This window comes from Osmia bicornis, chromosome 7, assembly GCF_907164935.1.
Source record: "Osmia bicornis bicornis chromosome 7, iOsmBic2.1, whole genome shotgun sequence".
Lineage (NCBI taxonomy): Eukaryota > Metazoa > Arthropoda > Insecta > Hymenoptera > Megachilidae > Osmia > Osmia bicornis.
In genome coordinates, this window is record NC_060222.1 from 2,702,082 (window position 1) to 2,718,664 (window position 16,583).

Genomic DNA, 16,583 nt, shown 5'->3' on the forward strand with positions numbered 1-16,583 from the left:
AAGCAGAACCTGGACAAATACAATCGAGCGACTCGTGCGATGATGAAAAACAGTACGCCAGGTTCGATAACTGGTAGGTCAAACACGCGTGGTCGTTCGAGGCGGGTTCGAAGCGGAACGACGCCAGTCCGCGAGGAACGCGTAAACAGATAGACCGCCGCTTCGGTCAGCTTAGTAACCGCGAAAGATGTTCATCGCTACGTCGTGGAGGAAGTTTGCAAGCCAGCTGCTTCTCCCAGGAGACGTCTGAGCTCTTCGAGAAACCGCGAAACGGCTGATTTCAGCCGGTAATTCCACGAAATGAGAGCCCCGTGGCTCGTCCTGATTCTCGCCGAGATCCTGGACTCGATCCCGGCCCTCGGGGACACCGTGTGTCACCGTAATCACACCGACTTCATCGTTCCCAGTCAAAGGTCCACGGTGACTCTATCCAGACGTAGGCGTCTCGCTTTTCCAAAGGGCAGCGCGTTCGTGGTAAGTGTGGACATTTTTGGAATTGTTGAAACGGAAGCGTTTTTCGACGGAATACCAAACGAGATACCTTGGGATCACTGTGCCAGACAGAGGTGCTGGTATTCGTGGCAGAATGGAAGATTAAAGCAGTGATTTAGTGATATTTGTGATTGCGGAGGGTAGTTCATCTTCGGACGGTGGAAAATGGGTCAATCGAGACCTGGATCTAGGAAAGGTGTAAAACGGTGCATAGGTTAAAATTAGACACTTTAATTTTTCAATGGTGCTGAGGCTGAAATTAGGTAGTTGGGTGGTTAAACAGTGTTCTGATTAAAATTAAGTATTCCATCCCCATTAACCCTTTGAGGAGCAGTGACATGGGAATCGTAATCAGTGACCCCAGAAACCATTAGATAACCTTTGATTTCAATAATTTGTTTGGAAGAAAAATATTCCCCTCAAAGGGTTAGGGAATGTTTGATCGTTGTCTCAATGACCCACCGTCCGAATATTGCTTTTTCAGTTTACAAATTTCACAAAAATTCTAAATTAATAGCTGTTGATCAAGGGTGCTTATCATTGGTGTAACAGTGCAATTTTTTTTTTCTTTTAGATGACAATATCCATTTTGCAACCGATTCCGGTGAAGTTGCCCGCGGTTTGGAATCTGGATTTTGAGTTCGATATGATCTGGCCAATACCGTCTACCACGGAGAAAGTACCTATCAAGAGAAAGTATTTCGTGAAAAGACCATGGATACTGAAACGACGTCATCGTCGTGAGCTGTACGCTAATTTTGAGACTGCTTTGGATAGGTACACATGTCCTCTTAATTAAAATCTTTTTAAAACCCAACCTGTTCCTTGCAGAATACTTTGTTCTTTTATAAAGAGTAAAAAAAACACAATTTGTTTCAGCCAGAATTTACCAGGACGACAATGTATTCTGAGGACAATCTGTGAAGCAAAGGTGTTCTTGAGCCCTCCAGGTGAATCCTTCATCGAAGACGCAATTCGACTGATATTAAGGTACGTCAAATAAGAAGAATATCTTTTCTTTGTTAATTTATTACGCGTCTAATTTTGTTTCAGTAACATTGAAGACGTTGGAGATATAGACTCGTACGACATCGCATATAGGACAAAGGTACCATGCGACATGGCCTATACTTGTCCATTTTCTCTTCTAAAATTATTGTTATTTCATTTGTACTCGGATAGTTTAAGCTGACAATAAACGTTCCTGTTCGCGGAGATTTATTTTTCACTTTCAGGCCCTGATGTTTATTTCTCTACAGAGAAACTTTTGGTTAACTTGGCTAACTACAGATTTTTAGAATAATTGTATTCTACAGTGTTCTATATCGAAGGTATTAATTGACTCATTTTTCTAAATTAAAATAAAAAAACTTAGAAATCCATCTCTTCAATTACACCTAATTGAACATGGTAAACAGATATCCATTTCATCAGAAAAATGAAACTAAATGGAAGAAACGTCGAGCAGCGATAAAACGCACATCCAATTAATCATAGACTAACCCAACCCAACCCAACCTAACCCAAGGAAGCGATCTCCTGAAGGATGTAAAAACACGTCTCCGAGAAGATATCCGGTAGCTGATAGACGCGATGAACGAGCCATTAGGTCGGGTTATCCCGTTCCTCATAAATTTCCATCTCGTCATCGAATAAGTTCGAAGCCCTGCAGGCGCAAACATCATACGCGAAGAGACGGTTCAAGTGGATAAACGGTTAATACATATTCGAAACGTGCTGCATATCCGAGCAACATGAACTGGTTAAACGGTTGCGACGTCGCCGCGTCGCGACGCACGTGTCGCGCTCCAGCTGTCTCTGACGAGCTGCTACCTGCTGACGTTCTGCGTGACGATGCAATTGACACGCGTCACTGCGATTATTGGCACCGGAACTCGCTTTCACGGATCCTCCAGGTTGGAAACAAAGGCCTTCGATTGCTTTTAAATTTCCTTCAATTTTTCATTCACGTTTGTTACAGAAACCTGCTCGATGCCAAGGCAATTACCGTAAAGAAAAAAGAAAATTGGTATTTCCTAAAACTCCCAACTACGCCCGAACTTCCGAAAGTTTAATAATCTGCGAAACAGTCATCAACATAGTTGCACTTCATCTAACGAAGTTGAACAAGCAATATCAGGAAGTTTATCCCTTAACAGTTTATCGATCTCCCAAGAAATTTGTCCAACACGAAGCAGCTAATTTCTCCCAACGTATCTTTCTAATTTTTCTCAAGCTCCTCCTTAAAGTCCTTCCATTGTCTTTCAGGGAAACTTCGTAACGAGTCCCGACGGCCTTTTTCCCGGGGACACGACCCAATTTTCCCTGCCTTGCGACTTCCAGACACTTCGGTATCGACAGTTCGAAGAATCAAGCCATCTGCTACGTTTACCTTTTCTCGCCTCTCCCCGACAGATCGACGATCTCGAAAGCTGAATACCTAATCAAAATTTAATGACATACACCGTTGTGTTTGACGTCGTCGTTCGGAGGCTCGTGTAAAGTCGAGCAAAACGAGCTGATCTAATTTTCACACCTATTCCTACGGTAACTGTATTTTTTTCTTTCTTTCTTTATGATAATAGACGCTGAGACAGCAGGCTTACTTGTAATATGTAACACACACACACAAAGTGTAATGCGACATAAATTAGTCAGATGTGCAAACTGATACTCATAAGGTGTTAACTGGTGCTTCTAACTTAGTTGTTATATGCTCATTAAATTGAACAAGAAGTTTAATAAACATTGGACGAGGACCCTAGGGCTTCTAAACTGAGAACTAAACGTTCTAATATAGATAAATAGGTTTCAGGTGCTCTAGAAATCCAGAAATGAAATTTTGTCTTGACACATTTTTGTGTACTTTAAACCTCGGATGGCGGATCATGGAGAGAGGCATAATTTTAATTTAATTTGGGTCATAAGTGACCTAGGCTCCATTATCTAAGGGTTAATTTGTTACAATTATATTTATTCAACATTTTCCACTTGAAATCTTAAGAAAATGATATAATTTTATTAACTTTGCAGGATTAATCAACAATGTCGCCAGGTGTTAAAAATTATGCGATGGAAATTTACAAACGATGATTATAGCGGCAGAAAAGAAAGAGGGAGCTGTCCTTGGAGTTGTCTAAAAGCAAAAACTGAAGAGTCGTAACACGTTTCTGAGATGTCAACGCGAGCGCTAGCGGTGGCAGTAATTAGCACGGTGGCTCCTTACGGTCGTTCGACCGTCAGCCTGTTAATTGTTTGTCAAACAAGGCGCGAAGGAACACGGGGAGCGTTAATGAACTTGACAATGGCCGGTCTGCTCTCGAAATGCAATAATAACGGTCGTTTGACACTGGTCCGGGTGTCATTCGTCGCGAAGACATCACCGAGAAGCAAGTGGGTACCGGTGAGTAAACTAATTTCCATAAAATCCGCCGGAAACTATGCCGATTTTTGCATTTCTTATTTCGACTCCTCGCACCGCACACGTTGCCTCGTGAAACAGACAAGAAATGGGAATTTTACGATGTGTGTTCGGCTTCGAGGCTTCATTAACTGGCTACTTCGGCCAGTCGTAAACGGTGAATCTTCGAACACTAAGTTTGTACGTGATATTAAAAATCAGGTTTCTCTTCGTCATTTGTAATGGAATTTCACCAAGAAATTTTATTGCATTTATTAATAAAACAGAATCGTACGACCGTGGCTTATTAACACTTGAATTTTTAATTAATGAACGGAGGTGTTAGGTTGGTAACTAAACTTGTGAGAAAGTAAAATTACCAGAAACATGCCTAGAGATAATTGATTCGAACGATGCTTGCTTCGGTTACAAAATTTCACTTTGCCAATTACACTCTTCATTTTAATTCCCCGGTGGAGGAGTCCAGTTTTAACTAATCCAATATGTAATTAAAAATTTTTAATTATAAAAAATCTTAAGCTCTCTAAAATTAATTTAATCTTATTTTTGGGTATTCTTAAGTGTTCGAGATAAAATTCCAAGGAAGAAAAGGAAAAATATATAAAATCCGGCGGTGTAATCAACGGTAGGGGTATCGTTATCGATCTACTCGTTTCCCAAGTAGGCCTCGTAAATTGAATTCGACGAATGAGCCACGGAATTGTCGCAATATCATATTTCTTCGAGGCTTAACGATCGAGGACGAGCAAGGAGGAAAGAAAGAAGGCCGAGTAGTCCTGGTCGGCATCGGGTAATATGCTTTCCCGATAAGTGAGATCACGTCGTTGCCATCGTTCATCGGCAAAAGCCCCGTTCGAAGCATGGATCCCGTGTTTTCTTCAGTATCGCCGTCACCTATCGATCATTTCCTCCGCTCGTTGCCCCCACGGCCGACTAACAACTTCCTGTTTCCTAAAGAGTTTACCGAACTGAGTTACAAGATACTTCCACTGGGGAAGGATCGATCTTTCCTCTTCCACCGACCTTTTCCTCTTTTTTCATCCATCGAGGATGCTTTTCGACTTTTGCCTTTTCTCTTTCTTTATACTTCCCGTCGGCGGGAAAGCTTCTGTTATCCTTTCCATGATTGATTTCTGAATCTTCAGAAATTTCGAGAACACGAAGATTAATTTCAGAGATTGATCCGCAAAATTATTTCTCTTTCAAATTCACACCGACGTCCATAGTGACGCGTTTATTGCTTCGTTCAGCCGCATTTCGAACGGCCCGTTTTTCTTCCCCGCAATTTTTGACAGATCGCCGGGACGATTTCCGAAATTGTTTCGGCCTTTGAAATATCGTTCGGTTTCCCGTTGAAACGTACCACCGGATCGATATATAGAGAGGGTGCTCGTCTGTGCACAACCGGCAGGAGTCACGTCTCCAATAAGCCGGCATCAAAGCAGGAAGTTGACGTTCACTCCGCAAGACGGTGAACAGCCGAGACGTTTCTGTCGTCCAGGCTTTCCTAAGCGTACACGCCATCCAACCGTATCGGGACGAGCTCGTCGTTGATTATGATAAATCTTATCCGATCGTGAACCAGCTTTATTCAACCTGACGGCTGTTCCGTACGATCGATACAACATCCTGTCACCTTTCGACCAGATTTTCAGATATCTCACCTCGTTACGAATTTTCTTTACAAAAATCTGCTACTTTATCTTTGTTCCCTTTATTCTTCGCATGTGAACTTCTTTTCAGAGATTCTGACATAATCTATTTGCATCATTGACGTATATATTTTCCTGGAGGATACAGAGCGTATATACACGTGCAGTTTTCTTAAAGGCGATAAGGTGCAATTTCTTTAGAGTCGATAGAGCGTATATATACGCCCATTTTTCCATATACGCAGATTTATATTGTGAGTGTACAGTGGGGAAAAATATCAAGTTCTAGATACAGATATCCTGAGTATTATCGAAACAAATTTTTCAGTACGAATTGAATATAAATTTTCTTTCGTTAAAATCAATATCACACCCTGAAGATTTTCTATAGAAATTTAAGAGACGGTTATGCTCTGTAGCGTCGTTAGAAGATCGGAATATTATCTGGCGGTAGTCGGAGGAACAAGCTGTGCAGGATTTACAGCCCATTCGAAATCGTCAATATTTGCCAACCCTTACTTGCCTCGAGTCGAGAAACATTTTTCCAGAGCGTGGAATCACGTCTGCCGTGTTCCGGATACGCGAGGCTACATCAGACAGAAACGAACGAGGGTGAAAAGTAGTTGAGAAATTTCAATCGTTTCTGTTGACTCGTCTAATAGATTCCCGAGGTGGCTGGCAAACGGGAGCACTGTTCTGATTCGATCACAGGACTCGGGAATTTCATTTCGATTGCGACACGTTCATCAGCCTCGTCCGAATTTAAATCGTGGCAAACGTCTGATTGGATTCCCTTGTTTAACCCGTTAACCGTCTGTCATTTTTTCAATAACTCGTGATATAAATTCATTTAGAGTTAAAGTTGACTCGATTTCATTTCAATTTTGTACTAAATAAATCATTTTTCCCGTTTCAACGAAGTTGTTAGGTATCGCTGAAAGGTAAATAGGTAAAGGGGGCTGAAAATCATAGAAAGCGAACGATTTTCTCAAGGCATCCTCTCATGCACTCGTCTCGACACTTTGCGCACGAGCTTCCACGCATGGCAAACAATTTTTCCACGTGAAATAATCGCGGCAAGTGACGCCGGAAGATTGACGTTCGTCTGACGAGACGAAAACCGGTGGCACGAACACCCTCAAGGTATTCGACAATATCCTTTTCCCCGGCGACAAAGGAGAAATTCCTTCGAGAGGAGCCGGGGTAAGGACGCTGGATAATCGGAAAGGAAAGCGGGAAAAAGTGCAAAGAAAAACTATGCAAAAGATAGTAGAAATTATCATAAATTATTTTTATTACAATTATCGATCGTGACTTAAATGTACAATTTTGAAATGAAAAAGTTTCATACGTTAAATTGAAATTGGACCTCTCTCCATGGTCTGCCATTGGAATTAAACAGGAAGCTGGTTGCAGCTATTGGCTAGGTAATCGAATGGCGGGCATCGGTTCACCGGTTCGATCCGTACGAGTTAATCTTCCCTCATCGTTCAAGATTATTTCGAGATCCTGTCTCACCAATCTCGATTTAACTCCTCCACTCGTCGAGAATTCAGCGACCGCGTGTCAGAGCTTACCACGTTCTCGGTGGTCGCGCTCGCTCGCAGCCGGCATTATCAACCTACTCGACGCCTCTTTTATTTCGACCGAGTCGTCGAACAATTTCTCAACGGATTATACCGAGATTCTCGCCGGCAGAAAGTTAGGTAATTCCTTTACAACTCGCCGCGACGTGAACTTCTCCCTGCCCGTTGACCGACCACCCCGTACAAATAAAATAATTCTTCCTGCTCGTTTTCGAAAAATAAAGAAACGTCGTGTCCTGTTCGCTACCGGGGAAAATTGCTCGTTCGTCGTTTCAAGCTCGGATTAATGAGATGTCCTTCGAAGAAAAGCCGGGTTACCACCCTCTATCTCCCTCCGTCTTTGTGCACCCCGGTTGTCTCGGATTCTACGAAGAATGAAATGCACTTCGCTTGAAAACGGAGCGAGTTATTTAATTTTCGTTCAACGACTGATGCGCGGAAAAAAAGAGATTGCTTTATTACGATCTCGTGGTTCGCTTCCTCGTAATTGGAATGCAAGATGAGGATGGAGAACGAGGATACACTCTGTAAAAATTATCCCTTTGTTCTTCGTGCTTCCGCGAGTAAACGAGTCGAATGTGAAGGGATAGCATTATAAAATGTCAGAGTTTCAGTAATCAGAGACCTTTCCTTGATAGATTATTTTTTGGTAATGAATTTTTTTCTTCCCTTCAGAGTACCGATATGAATCTAACCGGAGGTTACATTCTCTTTTTAATACTGTGTATTTTGACGAGCGATTATGGGGTCAGTTCTGACCAAAACGCTCGTTTATCAAGAAGGAAACGATACGTGGTTTTTCCCGAAGGTTCCACCTTCTCGGTAAGCGAAGCTTCTTTTGTTTTCATTCAACTATAATTTGTCAAACGAGACGAGTCGGTATATACAAATTCACCGAGATATGTACTGGCATAGTTTGTTGTAATTTTTAGATCGCCCTTTGCGTGACGTTTAACACCCTATCGGACGATGACATCTTCTCCGAGGGTGTGAACTGGGGTATCGCGTACGATTTACCGAACGAAAGTAAGCCGGCCCTCGAGCCGTTTTTACAGCTCAGACAAGACCAAATTAAACCGGCTAACAAATACGGCTACGCGAACGGTCCGCTAAACAAAAACGTCGTAAAATATCCGCAATGGAACAGCAACGAGAAATATTACGTGAAACCCGGGAAAAGGAAGTACTACAAGTCGGATTACTATTATCTGCAGAGAAGACACCGGAGGGATCTGTATAGCAAGCTGGAAGTCATCATGAACGCGTAAGTTATTATTAATTGTTAATAATAGTTCTTTTTTTTGGATGGCGGACCATGGAGAAAGTCCCAATTTTACTGTAATCTCTTATTTTATATTCAAGGATTAATCTGAGACGATTTCATTAATCCTTCATTGCATGATTTAATAGCTATTTATTCAAAGAAAAATGATATATTATTAAATATTCAAAATAAAATTTGTAATTATAAATTTTCAAAAAGCAGCAGATTTTCAATATAATGTAACGAGGGATTAAGGGTTGTTAATTAAATATCAATTTAACATTAGAAGTGAGTTTGTAATTTTTCTCTAAAAAAAAAAGGTAGAACACGTCCCAGAATCATGTAGAATTGAAATGGAAAAAACAGACAAAGGTTGCCTGTTGACAGTGCAGTAGAATAGATTCGACGCTGGTCAGACAAGTAGAACAGAACTAGTCCGACATCGATTTACTCCAGTAAACGATTGAACATCTGACTGAGCAAAGTAAAACTCTCTGTCGACAACAAGTAAAACGATTTTCAATATGATCACACAACTCGTATTCTTTCTATTTGCAGAATCTCTGCTTGCATTTCTAATTACCACATAATTTACCATAATTAAAAATATAATTATCTAAAGAATTTGGTCAGATTAAATATGAACCTTTAATATACTTTTCGAGAACGTTCTTTGTAAGAACATTGATTTTGACGTAAGGAGAATGTCACGTTACCTGGGACGAAAGCGTCGATTCTTCGCCGTCCGAAAATCGTACGGGCGAATAAATTTTCGCGAAGCGCGTCAGGCCGAGTGGCACGCCGGATAATAAAATGTAACGGCAGCTTTAGTAGTCTGGACGTGATCGAACGATCGTCGTTCGCGTTTATGGAGACCCGTCGAACCGTCTCAGTTTTTTCCATGTCATCTACGCTGATGTATTTCGGTCGCGTTTCATAGAAACCCGATGGACCGCCTGAACGCGTCAAGATCAAGAATAGACGATGTAGAATACCAATTACGACCATCTTGTTCCTGCTGTATTAGAAAGGGAAAGGATAGATAAAACTGAGAATTTCTTCGTGATTTTCTTTATTTCCAAGACAATCTTACCTTTATCTAAATTGCTATTTAAAAAAAGAATGAAAATGAACAGCGACTGGATCTGTTTTCCGATAGCTTTTCAGAGGAGAATTTGCATTACAAGAAAGATAGGAAAACATTAGAGACAATAACGGCGGACATTAAACGTGAGAAACTAATGCAGTAGAACTAATGTTTCCCTATTTGCGTCCGATATTATTTCTGATGATCGGCGAGCAACCGGGGAAAATAATCAAGCCCTTCGGCGGTGGGATATAAATCTGGTTATGGACAAAGCACACAAAAGAGAGAGAGAGGGTAAACTATTTCCCTCATGGCTGTTGGCCCCAGAAACAGATAAATGGTCTGCCGGGCTCGTTCAGAAACAACCCCAACCCAGCTACCGACTACTACCCCACCATTCAGCCAACGTTCCATGCTGGTTCAGGCGCCACCCTCTGATTCATGCCACCCTTAAGCAGCTCCAACACCACCAACTGTTTCCTTGCAAGCCTCCTCTACACGATTCTCATCCTACCCTTCTGGAATCAATTTTTGCCTGCTGGAAAATCCTGTTATTATTTGTGGCTGCATGATTCTCCCTGTCGTGCGTTTATTTATGGGTTGAAATTGTAATAACTGAAAATATTTTGCTGGGGCGAGTTAACCTTTAGTGACTACAGAGAATATGAAGAATAATGACAGGTTAATTTAAAAAAAAATTAATCTTCTATAAGGGTAGGAAAGTGGGTTTAACGTTATAATTTTGTAAGGTTGCAAGGGACAATTTTAAATTGGAATTAGTAAATTAATTATATGATAATACTTGAGATAAAAGAAGTCGAAGAATCAAATGGTGGTAAGAAGATTGTTTACGCGAATTTGCGATTGTAGCATTAATATTATCCAACTTCTTTGGATCCACTCGTTCCAATCTATTTCCTCCCCTTTCCTCAGTTATTTCTCTGAATTAATGGCCGGCATTTACCCCGATTGGTGATCATAAGATGCGACCTTATTTCATGGCCTCGTGCGTTCCCCTCCCTGTTATTCTCTCTCCAAGCAAATATTATGTTTTTCAATAAAGCTCTAAGCTACCGTGGAATGATATTTCAGGGATAGAATTAATATTTAGAAGACTAACAAGGGTTGACGTGCTTAACTTTTTAAACAGATAAATCTCACAGTGAATTTGGCAATCGAAAACTTTGCGAGTCTTAACTTTTTTAAGTTAGAAAGATATTCGATGAAATATGGCACCCAACCCCAACTCCAAAAGCCATTTACACCCCTTCAGAGTGGATGATGTCTGATAAAAAGAAAATATATGTCAAATACTTTTTTCCAATGCCTACAGTATCTACTCCCGAATTTTATCTGAATAAAAAAAGTTGTTTTTATATTTTATTTTTCACGTCAATTATTTTTGTTAAACGATAACAATTTTCGAGATCGATCTCGAGGCTTGTCCAGAGCCACTCAAATCAAGGATGAAATTATTGGGGTGGGAAACGAATTTTTCAAACGCTGCTTCAAAGGAGACTTTAATCTTCCACGAAAGAGGGTCGGTCAGATGAGAAAACATTACTACCACCCTCTTTCATCGTTCTTTACGTGCAACGAGATGCTTGTTCAGCGTCGAAAGGATACATTAATACACGATACTAAATATTTTTTCTTTCTTTCTCTCATTTCATATTACACGAAACGATCTCTAGACACGTGATTAAATTCTATTCCAACCCCGTATAAGTTTCAGTAGCAATTTCACCCTTGATTCGAATTTATTGTATCCCACTGATATGTATTTTATTTCAGGATGAATTTCGACGGCAGAACTTGCATACTTCGAGCACTCTGCGAGGCCTCCCAGCGGCTGATGCCGAAGGGGAACACTCTCATCGAGGAGATGATGAGGATATCGTTTTCGTAAGATTCACACTGGGGGTGGATAAAAGTTGGAACCGCAACGAAGGGGTTCCTTTCGAGGACAAGCTTTGCCCCGGGAATCGATGGGATTTCGGAATAATCTTATTTCGTCGAAGGGGATAGGCCGGATCGCGAAAGAGAATTTTATTAAGCAAATAAAGTTAAGAGGACGACCTTCGCGTACACCGCGTAAGCTACGCCATTACTTCGTCTCCTCGCTGTTCCTCCGCGAAATTCTATCGAGTTTGATGGATTCTAAGAGCTTTTTAACTCTCGTTACATCGTAAACTTTATGGGTTTTCGCGATGATGAAGTTGCCTACGGTGTGCAGCAATATTTCACACGTATTTCAGTTTTCAATCAACTTCTTTCGAGAGACAATATGCCTTCTTTTCTTCGGTGACATAAAAATTGTCTTTCATATTTTATATCAAGCCTAATTTTCCTCATTTTTAAAAACAAATTTTAGGTACACTACTGTCTCCAATGATTTTTTCAAAAATAAAATTGTCGAATGCATTCCCTATCGTCTTTTAGAATCTTCCGTGTCCCAGGTGCGGCTGTAATTGGCAAGAATCGATCAATTCCTTTTTTCAACCCCTTCGTCGCGACCAACTGCTCCTCTTCCCGATGTCTAAAAGGAGCAAGGAGTTTCTGATTCCTCGATTGTTTCAGGTTTCCTCTGAAGAAGCTGTTCTCCGGCGAGCCCAAGGAGCATCACGTGTACAGCAGGGCGCACAAGGCGGGCCACGAAGGTCACGACTGCGCCAGCACCTTCTCCAGCTGCAGTTTCTCTCTGATAGACATGGCACTCGGAAAATACGACGCGTCTAGGTCACCACCACCTCCGCTTCCGGTCGACTACGCAGATGCAACTCGGTTTTCCAACGAAAGGATCAGGTACAACATGAAATAAGACGTCGACATCCGGAAGAACTAGGGACACGTATTTCGGAGGAATCCTGTCCGACAGTCGGTTCGATTTATCGATGATAAACTTCCTGCTATCGGTAGTTTAGTTGCAGAAATTACAGAAAGCACAGTTTCTCGAAGAGCAGCAAGATTTAGGGACAAACGTCCATGATAGGCTAGGAGGAGTCTGATGAAGAGAACCAATGGACATCCATGATGACAATGATGAAGAATAATTAAAGCTGGGATAGTTGGAGGATCATTCAGGATGATGCATCGAGTAGGACATTCAGAAACTATAATTGCAATAAAAATGAAGGACCAGAAAGAGGTATGAGAGGAGAAAGGTAATACAGTCCAGGTGTCTGTGGAGTTTTATCTCTAGGTCTATCAATTTGAGAAGTCATTCTGAACTGGACATCCAAAGACTATAATAGAGAGGGGAAAGGTGGTACAGCGAATGGGGACTCATCCCTCAAGGCATCAAAAACAAAGATGAAGAGAGACACTGAAAAACTGGGTCACAGCATCATAATATCTAATTATGCTAATGTCAGTTGCGTTTTAATAATGATCATTTTCAAGTGACATTCAATTCAGGGGAAAAGAGAAGAAGTGAAAAGGGGTAGAAGAAAGGTGGTACGGTTTAAAAAACGAGGGGAGCTGATACGAGTTACTCGAGGCACTCTTAAAAACGACGATAATCCATAAGATAGCAGCGTGCAGTGCTACATTTTCGGTAATTGGATGTGCTTACCCATCGAAGCGGATGGGAGGGGTTGAACATGAAATAAACGTGTGTCGGTAGGTGAAGGGCGGATAAGGGGATCCGGCGTGGCATCCGCCAGTTCACCGGCTCGGCGATAATAACGATTCTTTGTAATATTGTTGCACCAGACGCCAGTATATTCGACGTAATAGGATTAGGTCGCGCGTCGGAGCGAACATTATCCGAAATCGGGAAAACTGTTTCGAACACTCGGCTGCAGACGTTCGTGTGAATAAGTCGGCTTTACTCGCGTCGCGTGGTTTCTCCATTTGCATGATCGCCGACCTTCTGCTGTATTATGCATCACCGCTCGATCCGGTGTTGGTAAGCAAAAATCCTACGTACCATTTAGTGAAATTAATTATAAAATAAGATAAAGAAAATTTGCAATATTAGAAATAGAACTCGCGAGTATCTAAAGTCAGTAGAATAGCCTTGAATTTGGTCAGACATATTGCGTTCGAAGTTCGCAAAGTAAGCATCCGATGTCTATAGACGGGAAACGAGGCGGAACGAGACTCCTCCGCAGTCTGACAAGTTACACCAGAGTCCATATGTAATAAGCGAAATAGAATGACTCTGTATACACTCCGAGTTGTGTGTACTTTACGTAATAGCGCGCTTGTAAATAGCCGCGCGAGTACGGTCGACGTTGGTGAATCTACGTGTAAGTAGAATCAGATATATTTATTGTTAGAGCAGTTTTCTGTCCACGAATACCCTTTGTAAATAATATTTCAAGTCCTCAAGATCATATGATAGAGTTTTGAAGATGTTAATATAAGAAAAATATGACACCTGTCGTTGTCAATGCTCGCTATCGAACGGCGGACCATGGAGAGAGAGCGAAATTTGGTAAATCTTTGCAAATCGACTCTTAATCATGGAGGATTATCAGGAGGATTAAAATAAATATCAGGTGGAATATCGATAAAATAATCTCGTTAGCCGGTTATCATCAATTGGACGAATAAAATTCAGTAAGAGTGAAGAGATATCGATTCGATGACAGTGACACCGCCCCAGTTCGCGGGCCAAGCAGGGCGTGGTGTAGACCGCTTATAACAACCCTCTTTTTCCACGACACTACCGATTCCGTACGGTTAACCACAATTCCCTTCGGTGAAAAAGAAAAAAGCAAGAGCTACTCGTCGCTCTTTTTTCTTTTCTCTCCTCCCTCTCGTCACGCTTTTCAACGACGGGTCCCGTTGTATCCCGAGACATCGGTTTTAATGTATAAGACGCTCCTTTGAAAAGCATATTTTCCAAATTACCAGATTACTCACAGCTAGCTGAAAAGCATTCAAACACAATGCTTCTATAATTGAAACGTATCAGCCGCCTAGCTTCGGTACATTTAATTCGCTTGTTGATACGTTCCCCTTTTAAGCTCCTTTCCCTTCGTCGAACAAGCTTCTTTATGTGTTTTCTTTTGAAGGAAGTTATTAGTGGTTCGTCGGAATTTTAAACGGTTCTTAGTTTATTTTATTTTTATATAGAGCAATGACTACCAATTGCAATTTGTAACTTAACAATCTCAATTCAGGGCAATCTTTTCGTTTTATTAATAAAATAAGAATTGATGAAAAGAAGATTGCGATAAGGAAACGCATTATCTGCGGGTGAAATTAGAAAGATCGCTCGACTGGTTTTAATATAAAGAATATTTCCGTTCGCATTTCCTGACCACTGATGGTGAAACTTTCCGACGGATTTTCATCGAATGCCTGGTTCAAACCAGCACCGTTAAAAAAAGTTACGGACATAACTGGCTTCGTCGATGAAACTTCCAGATGAAAAGTTCAGCCACATAAAAGTGGCTACTGTATCGAGGTTGAATCACATTGTGGTCGAACCGACATCAAGACTTCTGGTCACGGATGACCCTTACTGTCTTTACACACACCAATCGAATCCTTCATCTCTCGAGTACACTCATGTTTTATATTTTTATTTTTCTTTTGGTGAAAATTCAATTTACGCAGCTCATTTGTAACTCAGCTTCAATTGCACCGTTCGTGGTCAAAGGGCGTTAAAAATTTTAATTATTCAATCAGGATTTTATACTCTAAATCAGTGGATAATGCTATCGAAATTATATAAAAAATGTTCTCACGAATAGTACGTTAAAATATGAAAAATATGAAATCTTAACTTTAGGACGACAAACCATGGAGAGATTCTAATTTAATCTAGTATCTCATATTCGGTGCATCTGCAGCAAGAACGCGATGCACCGGGTGCATACGGCGCCGATCTCGTTCGCTAATATTCGATTATCCGCATTACGAACAATGGACAACGTGACTATCATACTCAGAGCGGATGCGATCGTTTGAACGTTTAAACCGTACGAGCTGTGTTAAGCGGCTGAACGCAAACAGGCCGGTTACGTTTCAACAATATTTACTATCGAAACGGTGCGCTTTAAAAGAGACCGCTTGTATAATTGGTCAAGAATGAAATATTAAATTTTCGATAGGAATCTTTGCAGTTCCAGCGTGTTTGCCAGGTGAAAACCGAGAGAATTGAATTTTCTTTCAATCAGACATCCTACCGTGGTGAACTTGATATTCAAATATTTGATATAATACAGGCATATTCGTTCGGGATTAAGTTGAATCGCGGACGAAATTTAATTTTTAAGCAAGCTTGTACAGTCGACATTTTTATTTTCTGTTCGTAGAAAGGTATTTTAAAATATTAATAAATTCCGAGATAAATTAAATTTCCACAAATGTGATAAAGGGTGAAAAATGTTGCATTAGCCGAAAGTTACACGAATTTTTCGAGGATAAAATGACACGATTAAAACACGAAACACGTATTTACATTTCTTGCCACTTTCTGCTTCATAAAGGATTAAACTGCTACGCCCATACTTGACTATTTTCTGCCGCTTAAGGTCCAAATTAAAAGGAAAGGAATTGCCCCGGGGGGTGGGGGTTGCTAACGTGCCAGGAATTAAAAGCGTGGTAAAGAGCGTTACACGTATTAAAAGTGATAATTAAGGAGTGGTCAGCAGAAAAAGAAGGACCGAGACAATGACGGCATCCACAGGAATTTCATTTCTATCTCGCGAAGCGTTAATGTTGCAGTACGATTAAAATGATAATCGACTTGCTTCCGGTTTAAAACTATTTCTTAAGTCGGTTACACCAGGATTTTCTCCGAATTTCTATTTAAAGTTGAACACACTTGAGAAGGAGGAAACTTTGGTGCAACTTTTGTGCATCTATGCAACTGCAATTACAGTTTATTTTTTAAACGCAGCTTCATAGAGCATAGTTATGCTAATTACAAAAGTCATTTCATTTTTTATGTAAATTCTAGGTAAATTTTAGGTAAATTATTATTTATAATTCCCAAAAGTATCATAGTAATGATCCAACGCGAGACAATAAATTCTTCAACGAACGAACACGGGAAAAGGACGTCTAATCAAACAATTTATCCTATCCGCGTCGGTTTTTCTCATTGTTTTTCCGCAAACAA

The 16,583-nt window shown here is 40.8% G+C and overlaps 2 protein-coding genes across 2 annotated transcripts; both read left to right on the plus strand.

The window, feature by feature from the left end:
- Positions 1-1,727, plus strand: LOC114873456. The gene is made up of 4 exons (XM_029181814.2): positions 1-474; positions 1,067-1,269; positions 1,372-1,482; positions 1,546-1,727. Exons 1-4 carry the CDS (start codon positions 301-303, stop codon positions 1,682-1,684), a joined length of 627 nt encoding a protein of 208 aa, XP_029037647.1. The 5' UTR covers positions 1-300; the 3' UTR covers positions 1,685-1,727.
- Positions 1,728-3,820: 2,093 nt separating this feature from the next.
- LOC114873350 lies at positions 3,821-13,738 on the plus strand. The gene is made up of 5 exons (XM_029181593.2): positions 3,821-3,895; positions 7,827-7,973; positions 8,084-8,415; positions 11,297-11,407; positions 12,083-13,738. Exons 2-5 carry the CDS (start codon positions 7,836-7,838, stop codon positions 12,321-12,323), a joined length of 822 nt encoding a protein of 273 aa, XP_029037426.2. The 5' UTR covers positions 3,821-3,895; positions 7,827-7,835; the 3' UTR covers positions 12,324-13,738.
- The last annotated feature ends 2,845 nt before the right edge of the window (positions 13,739-16,583 follow it).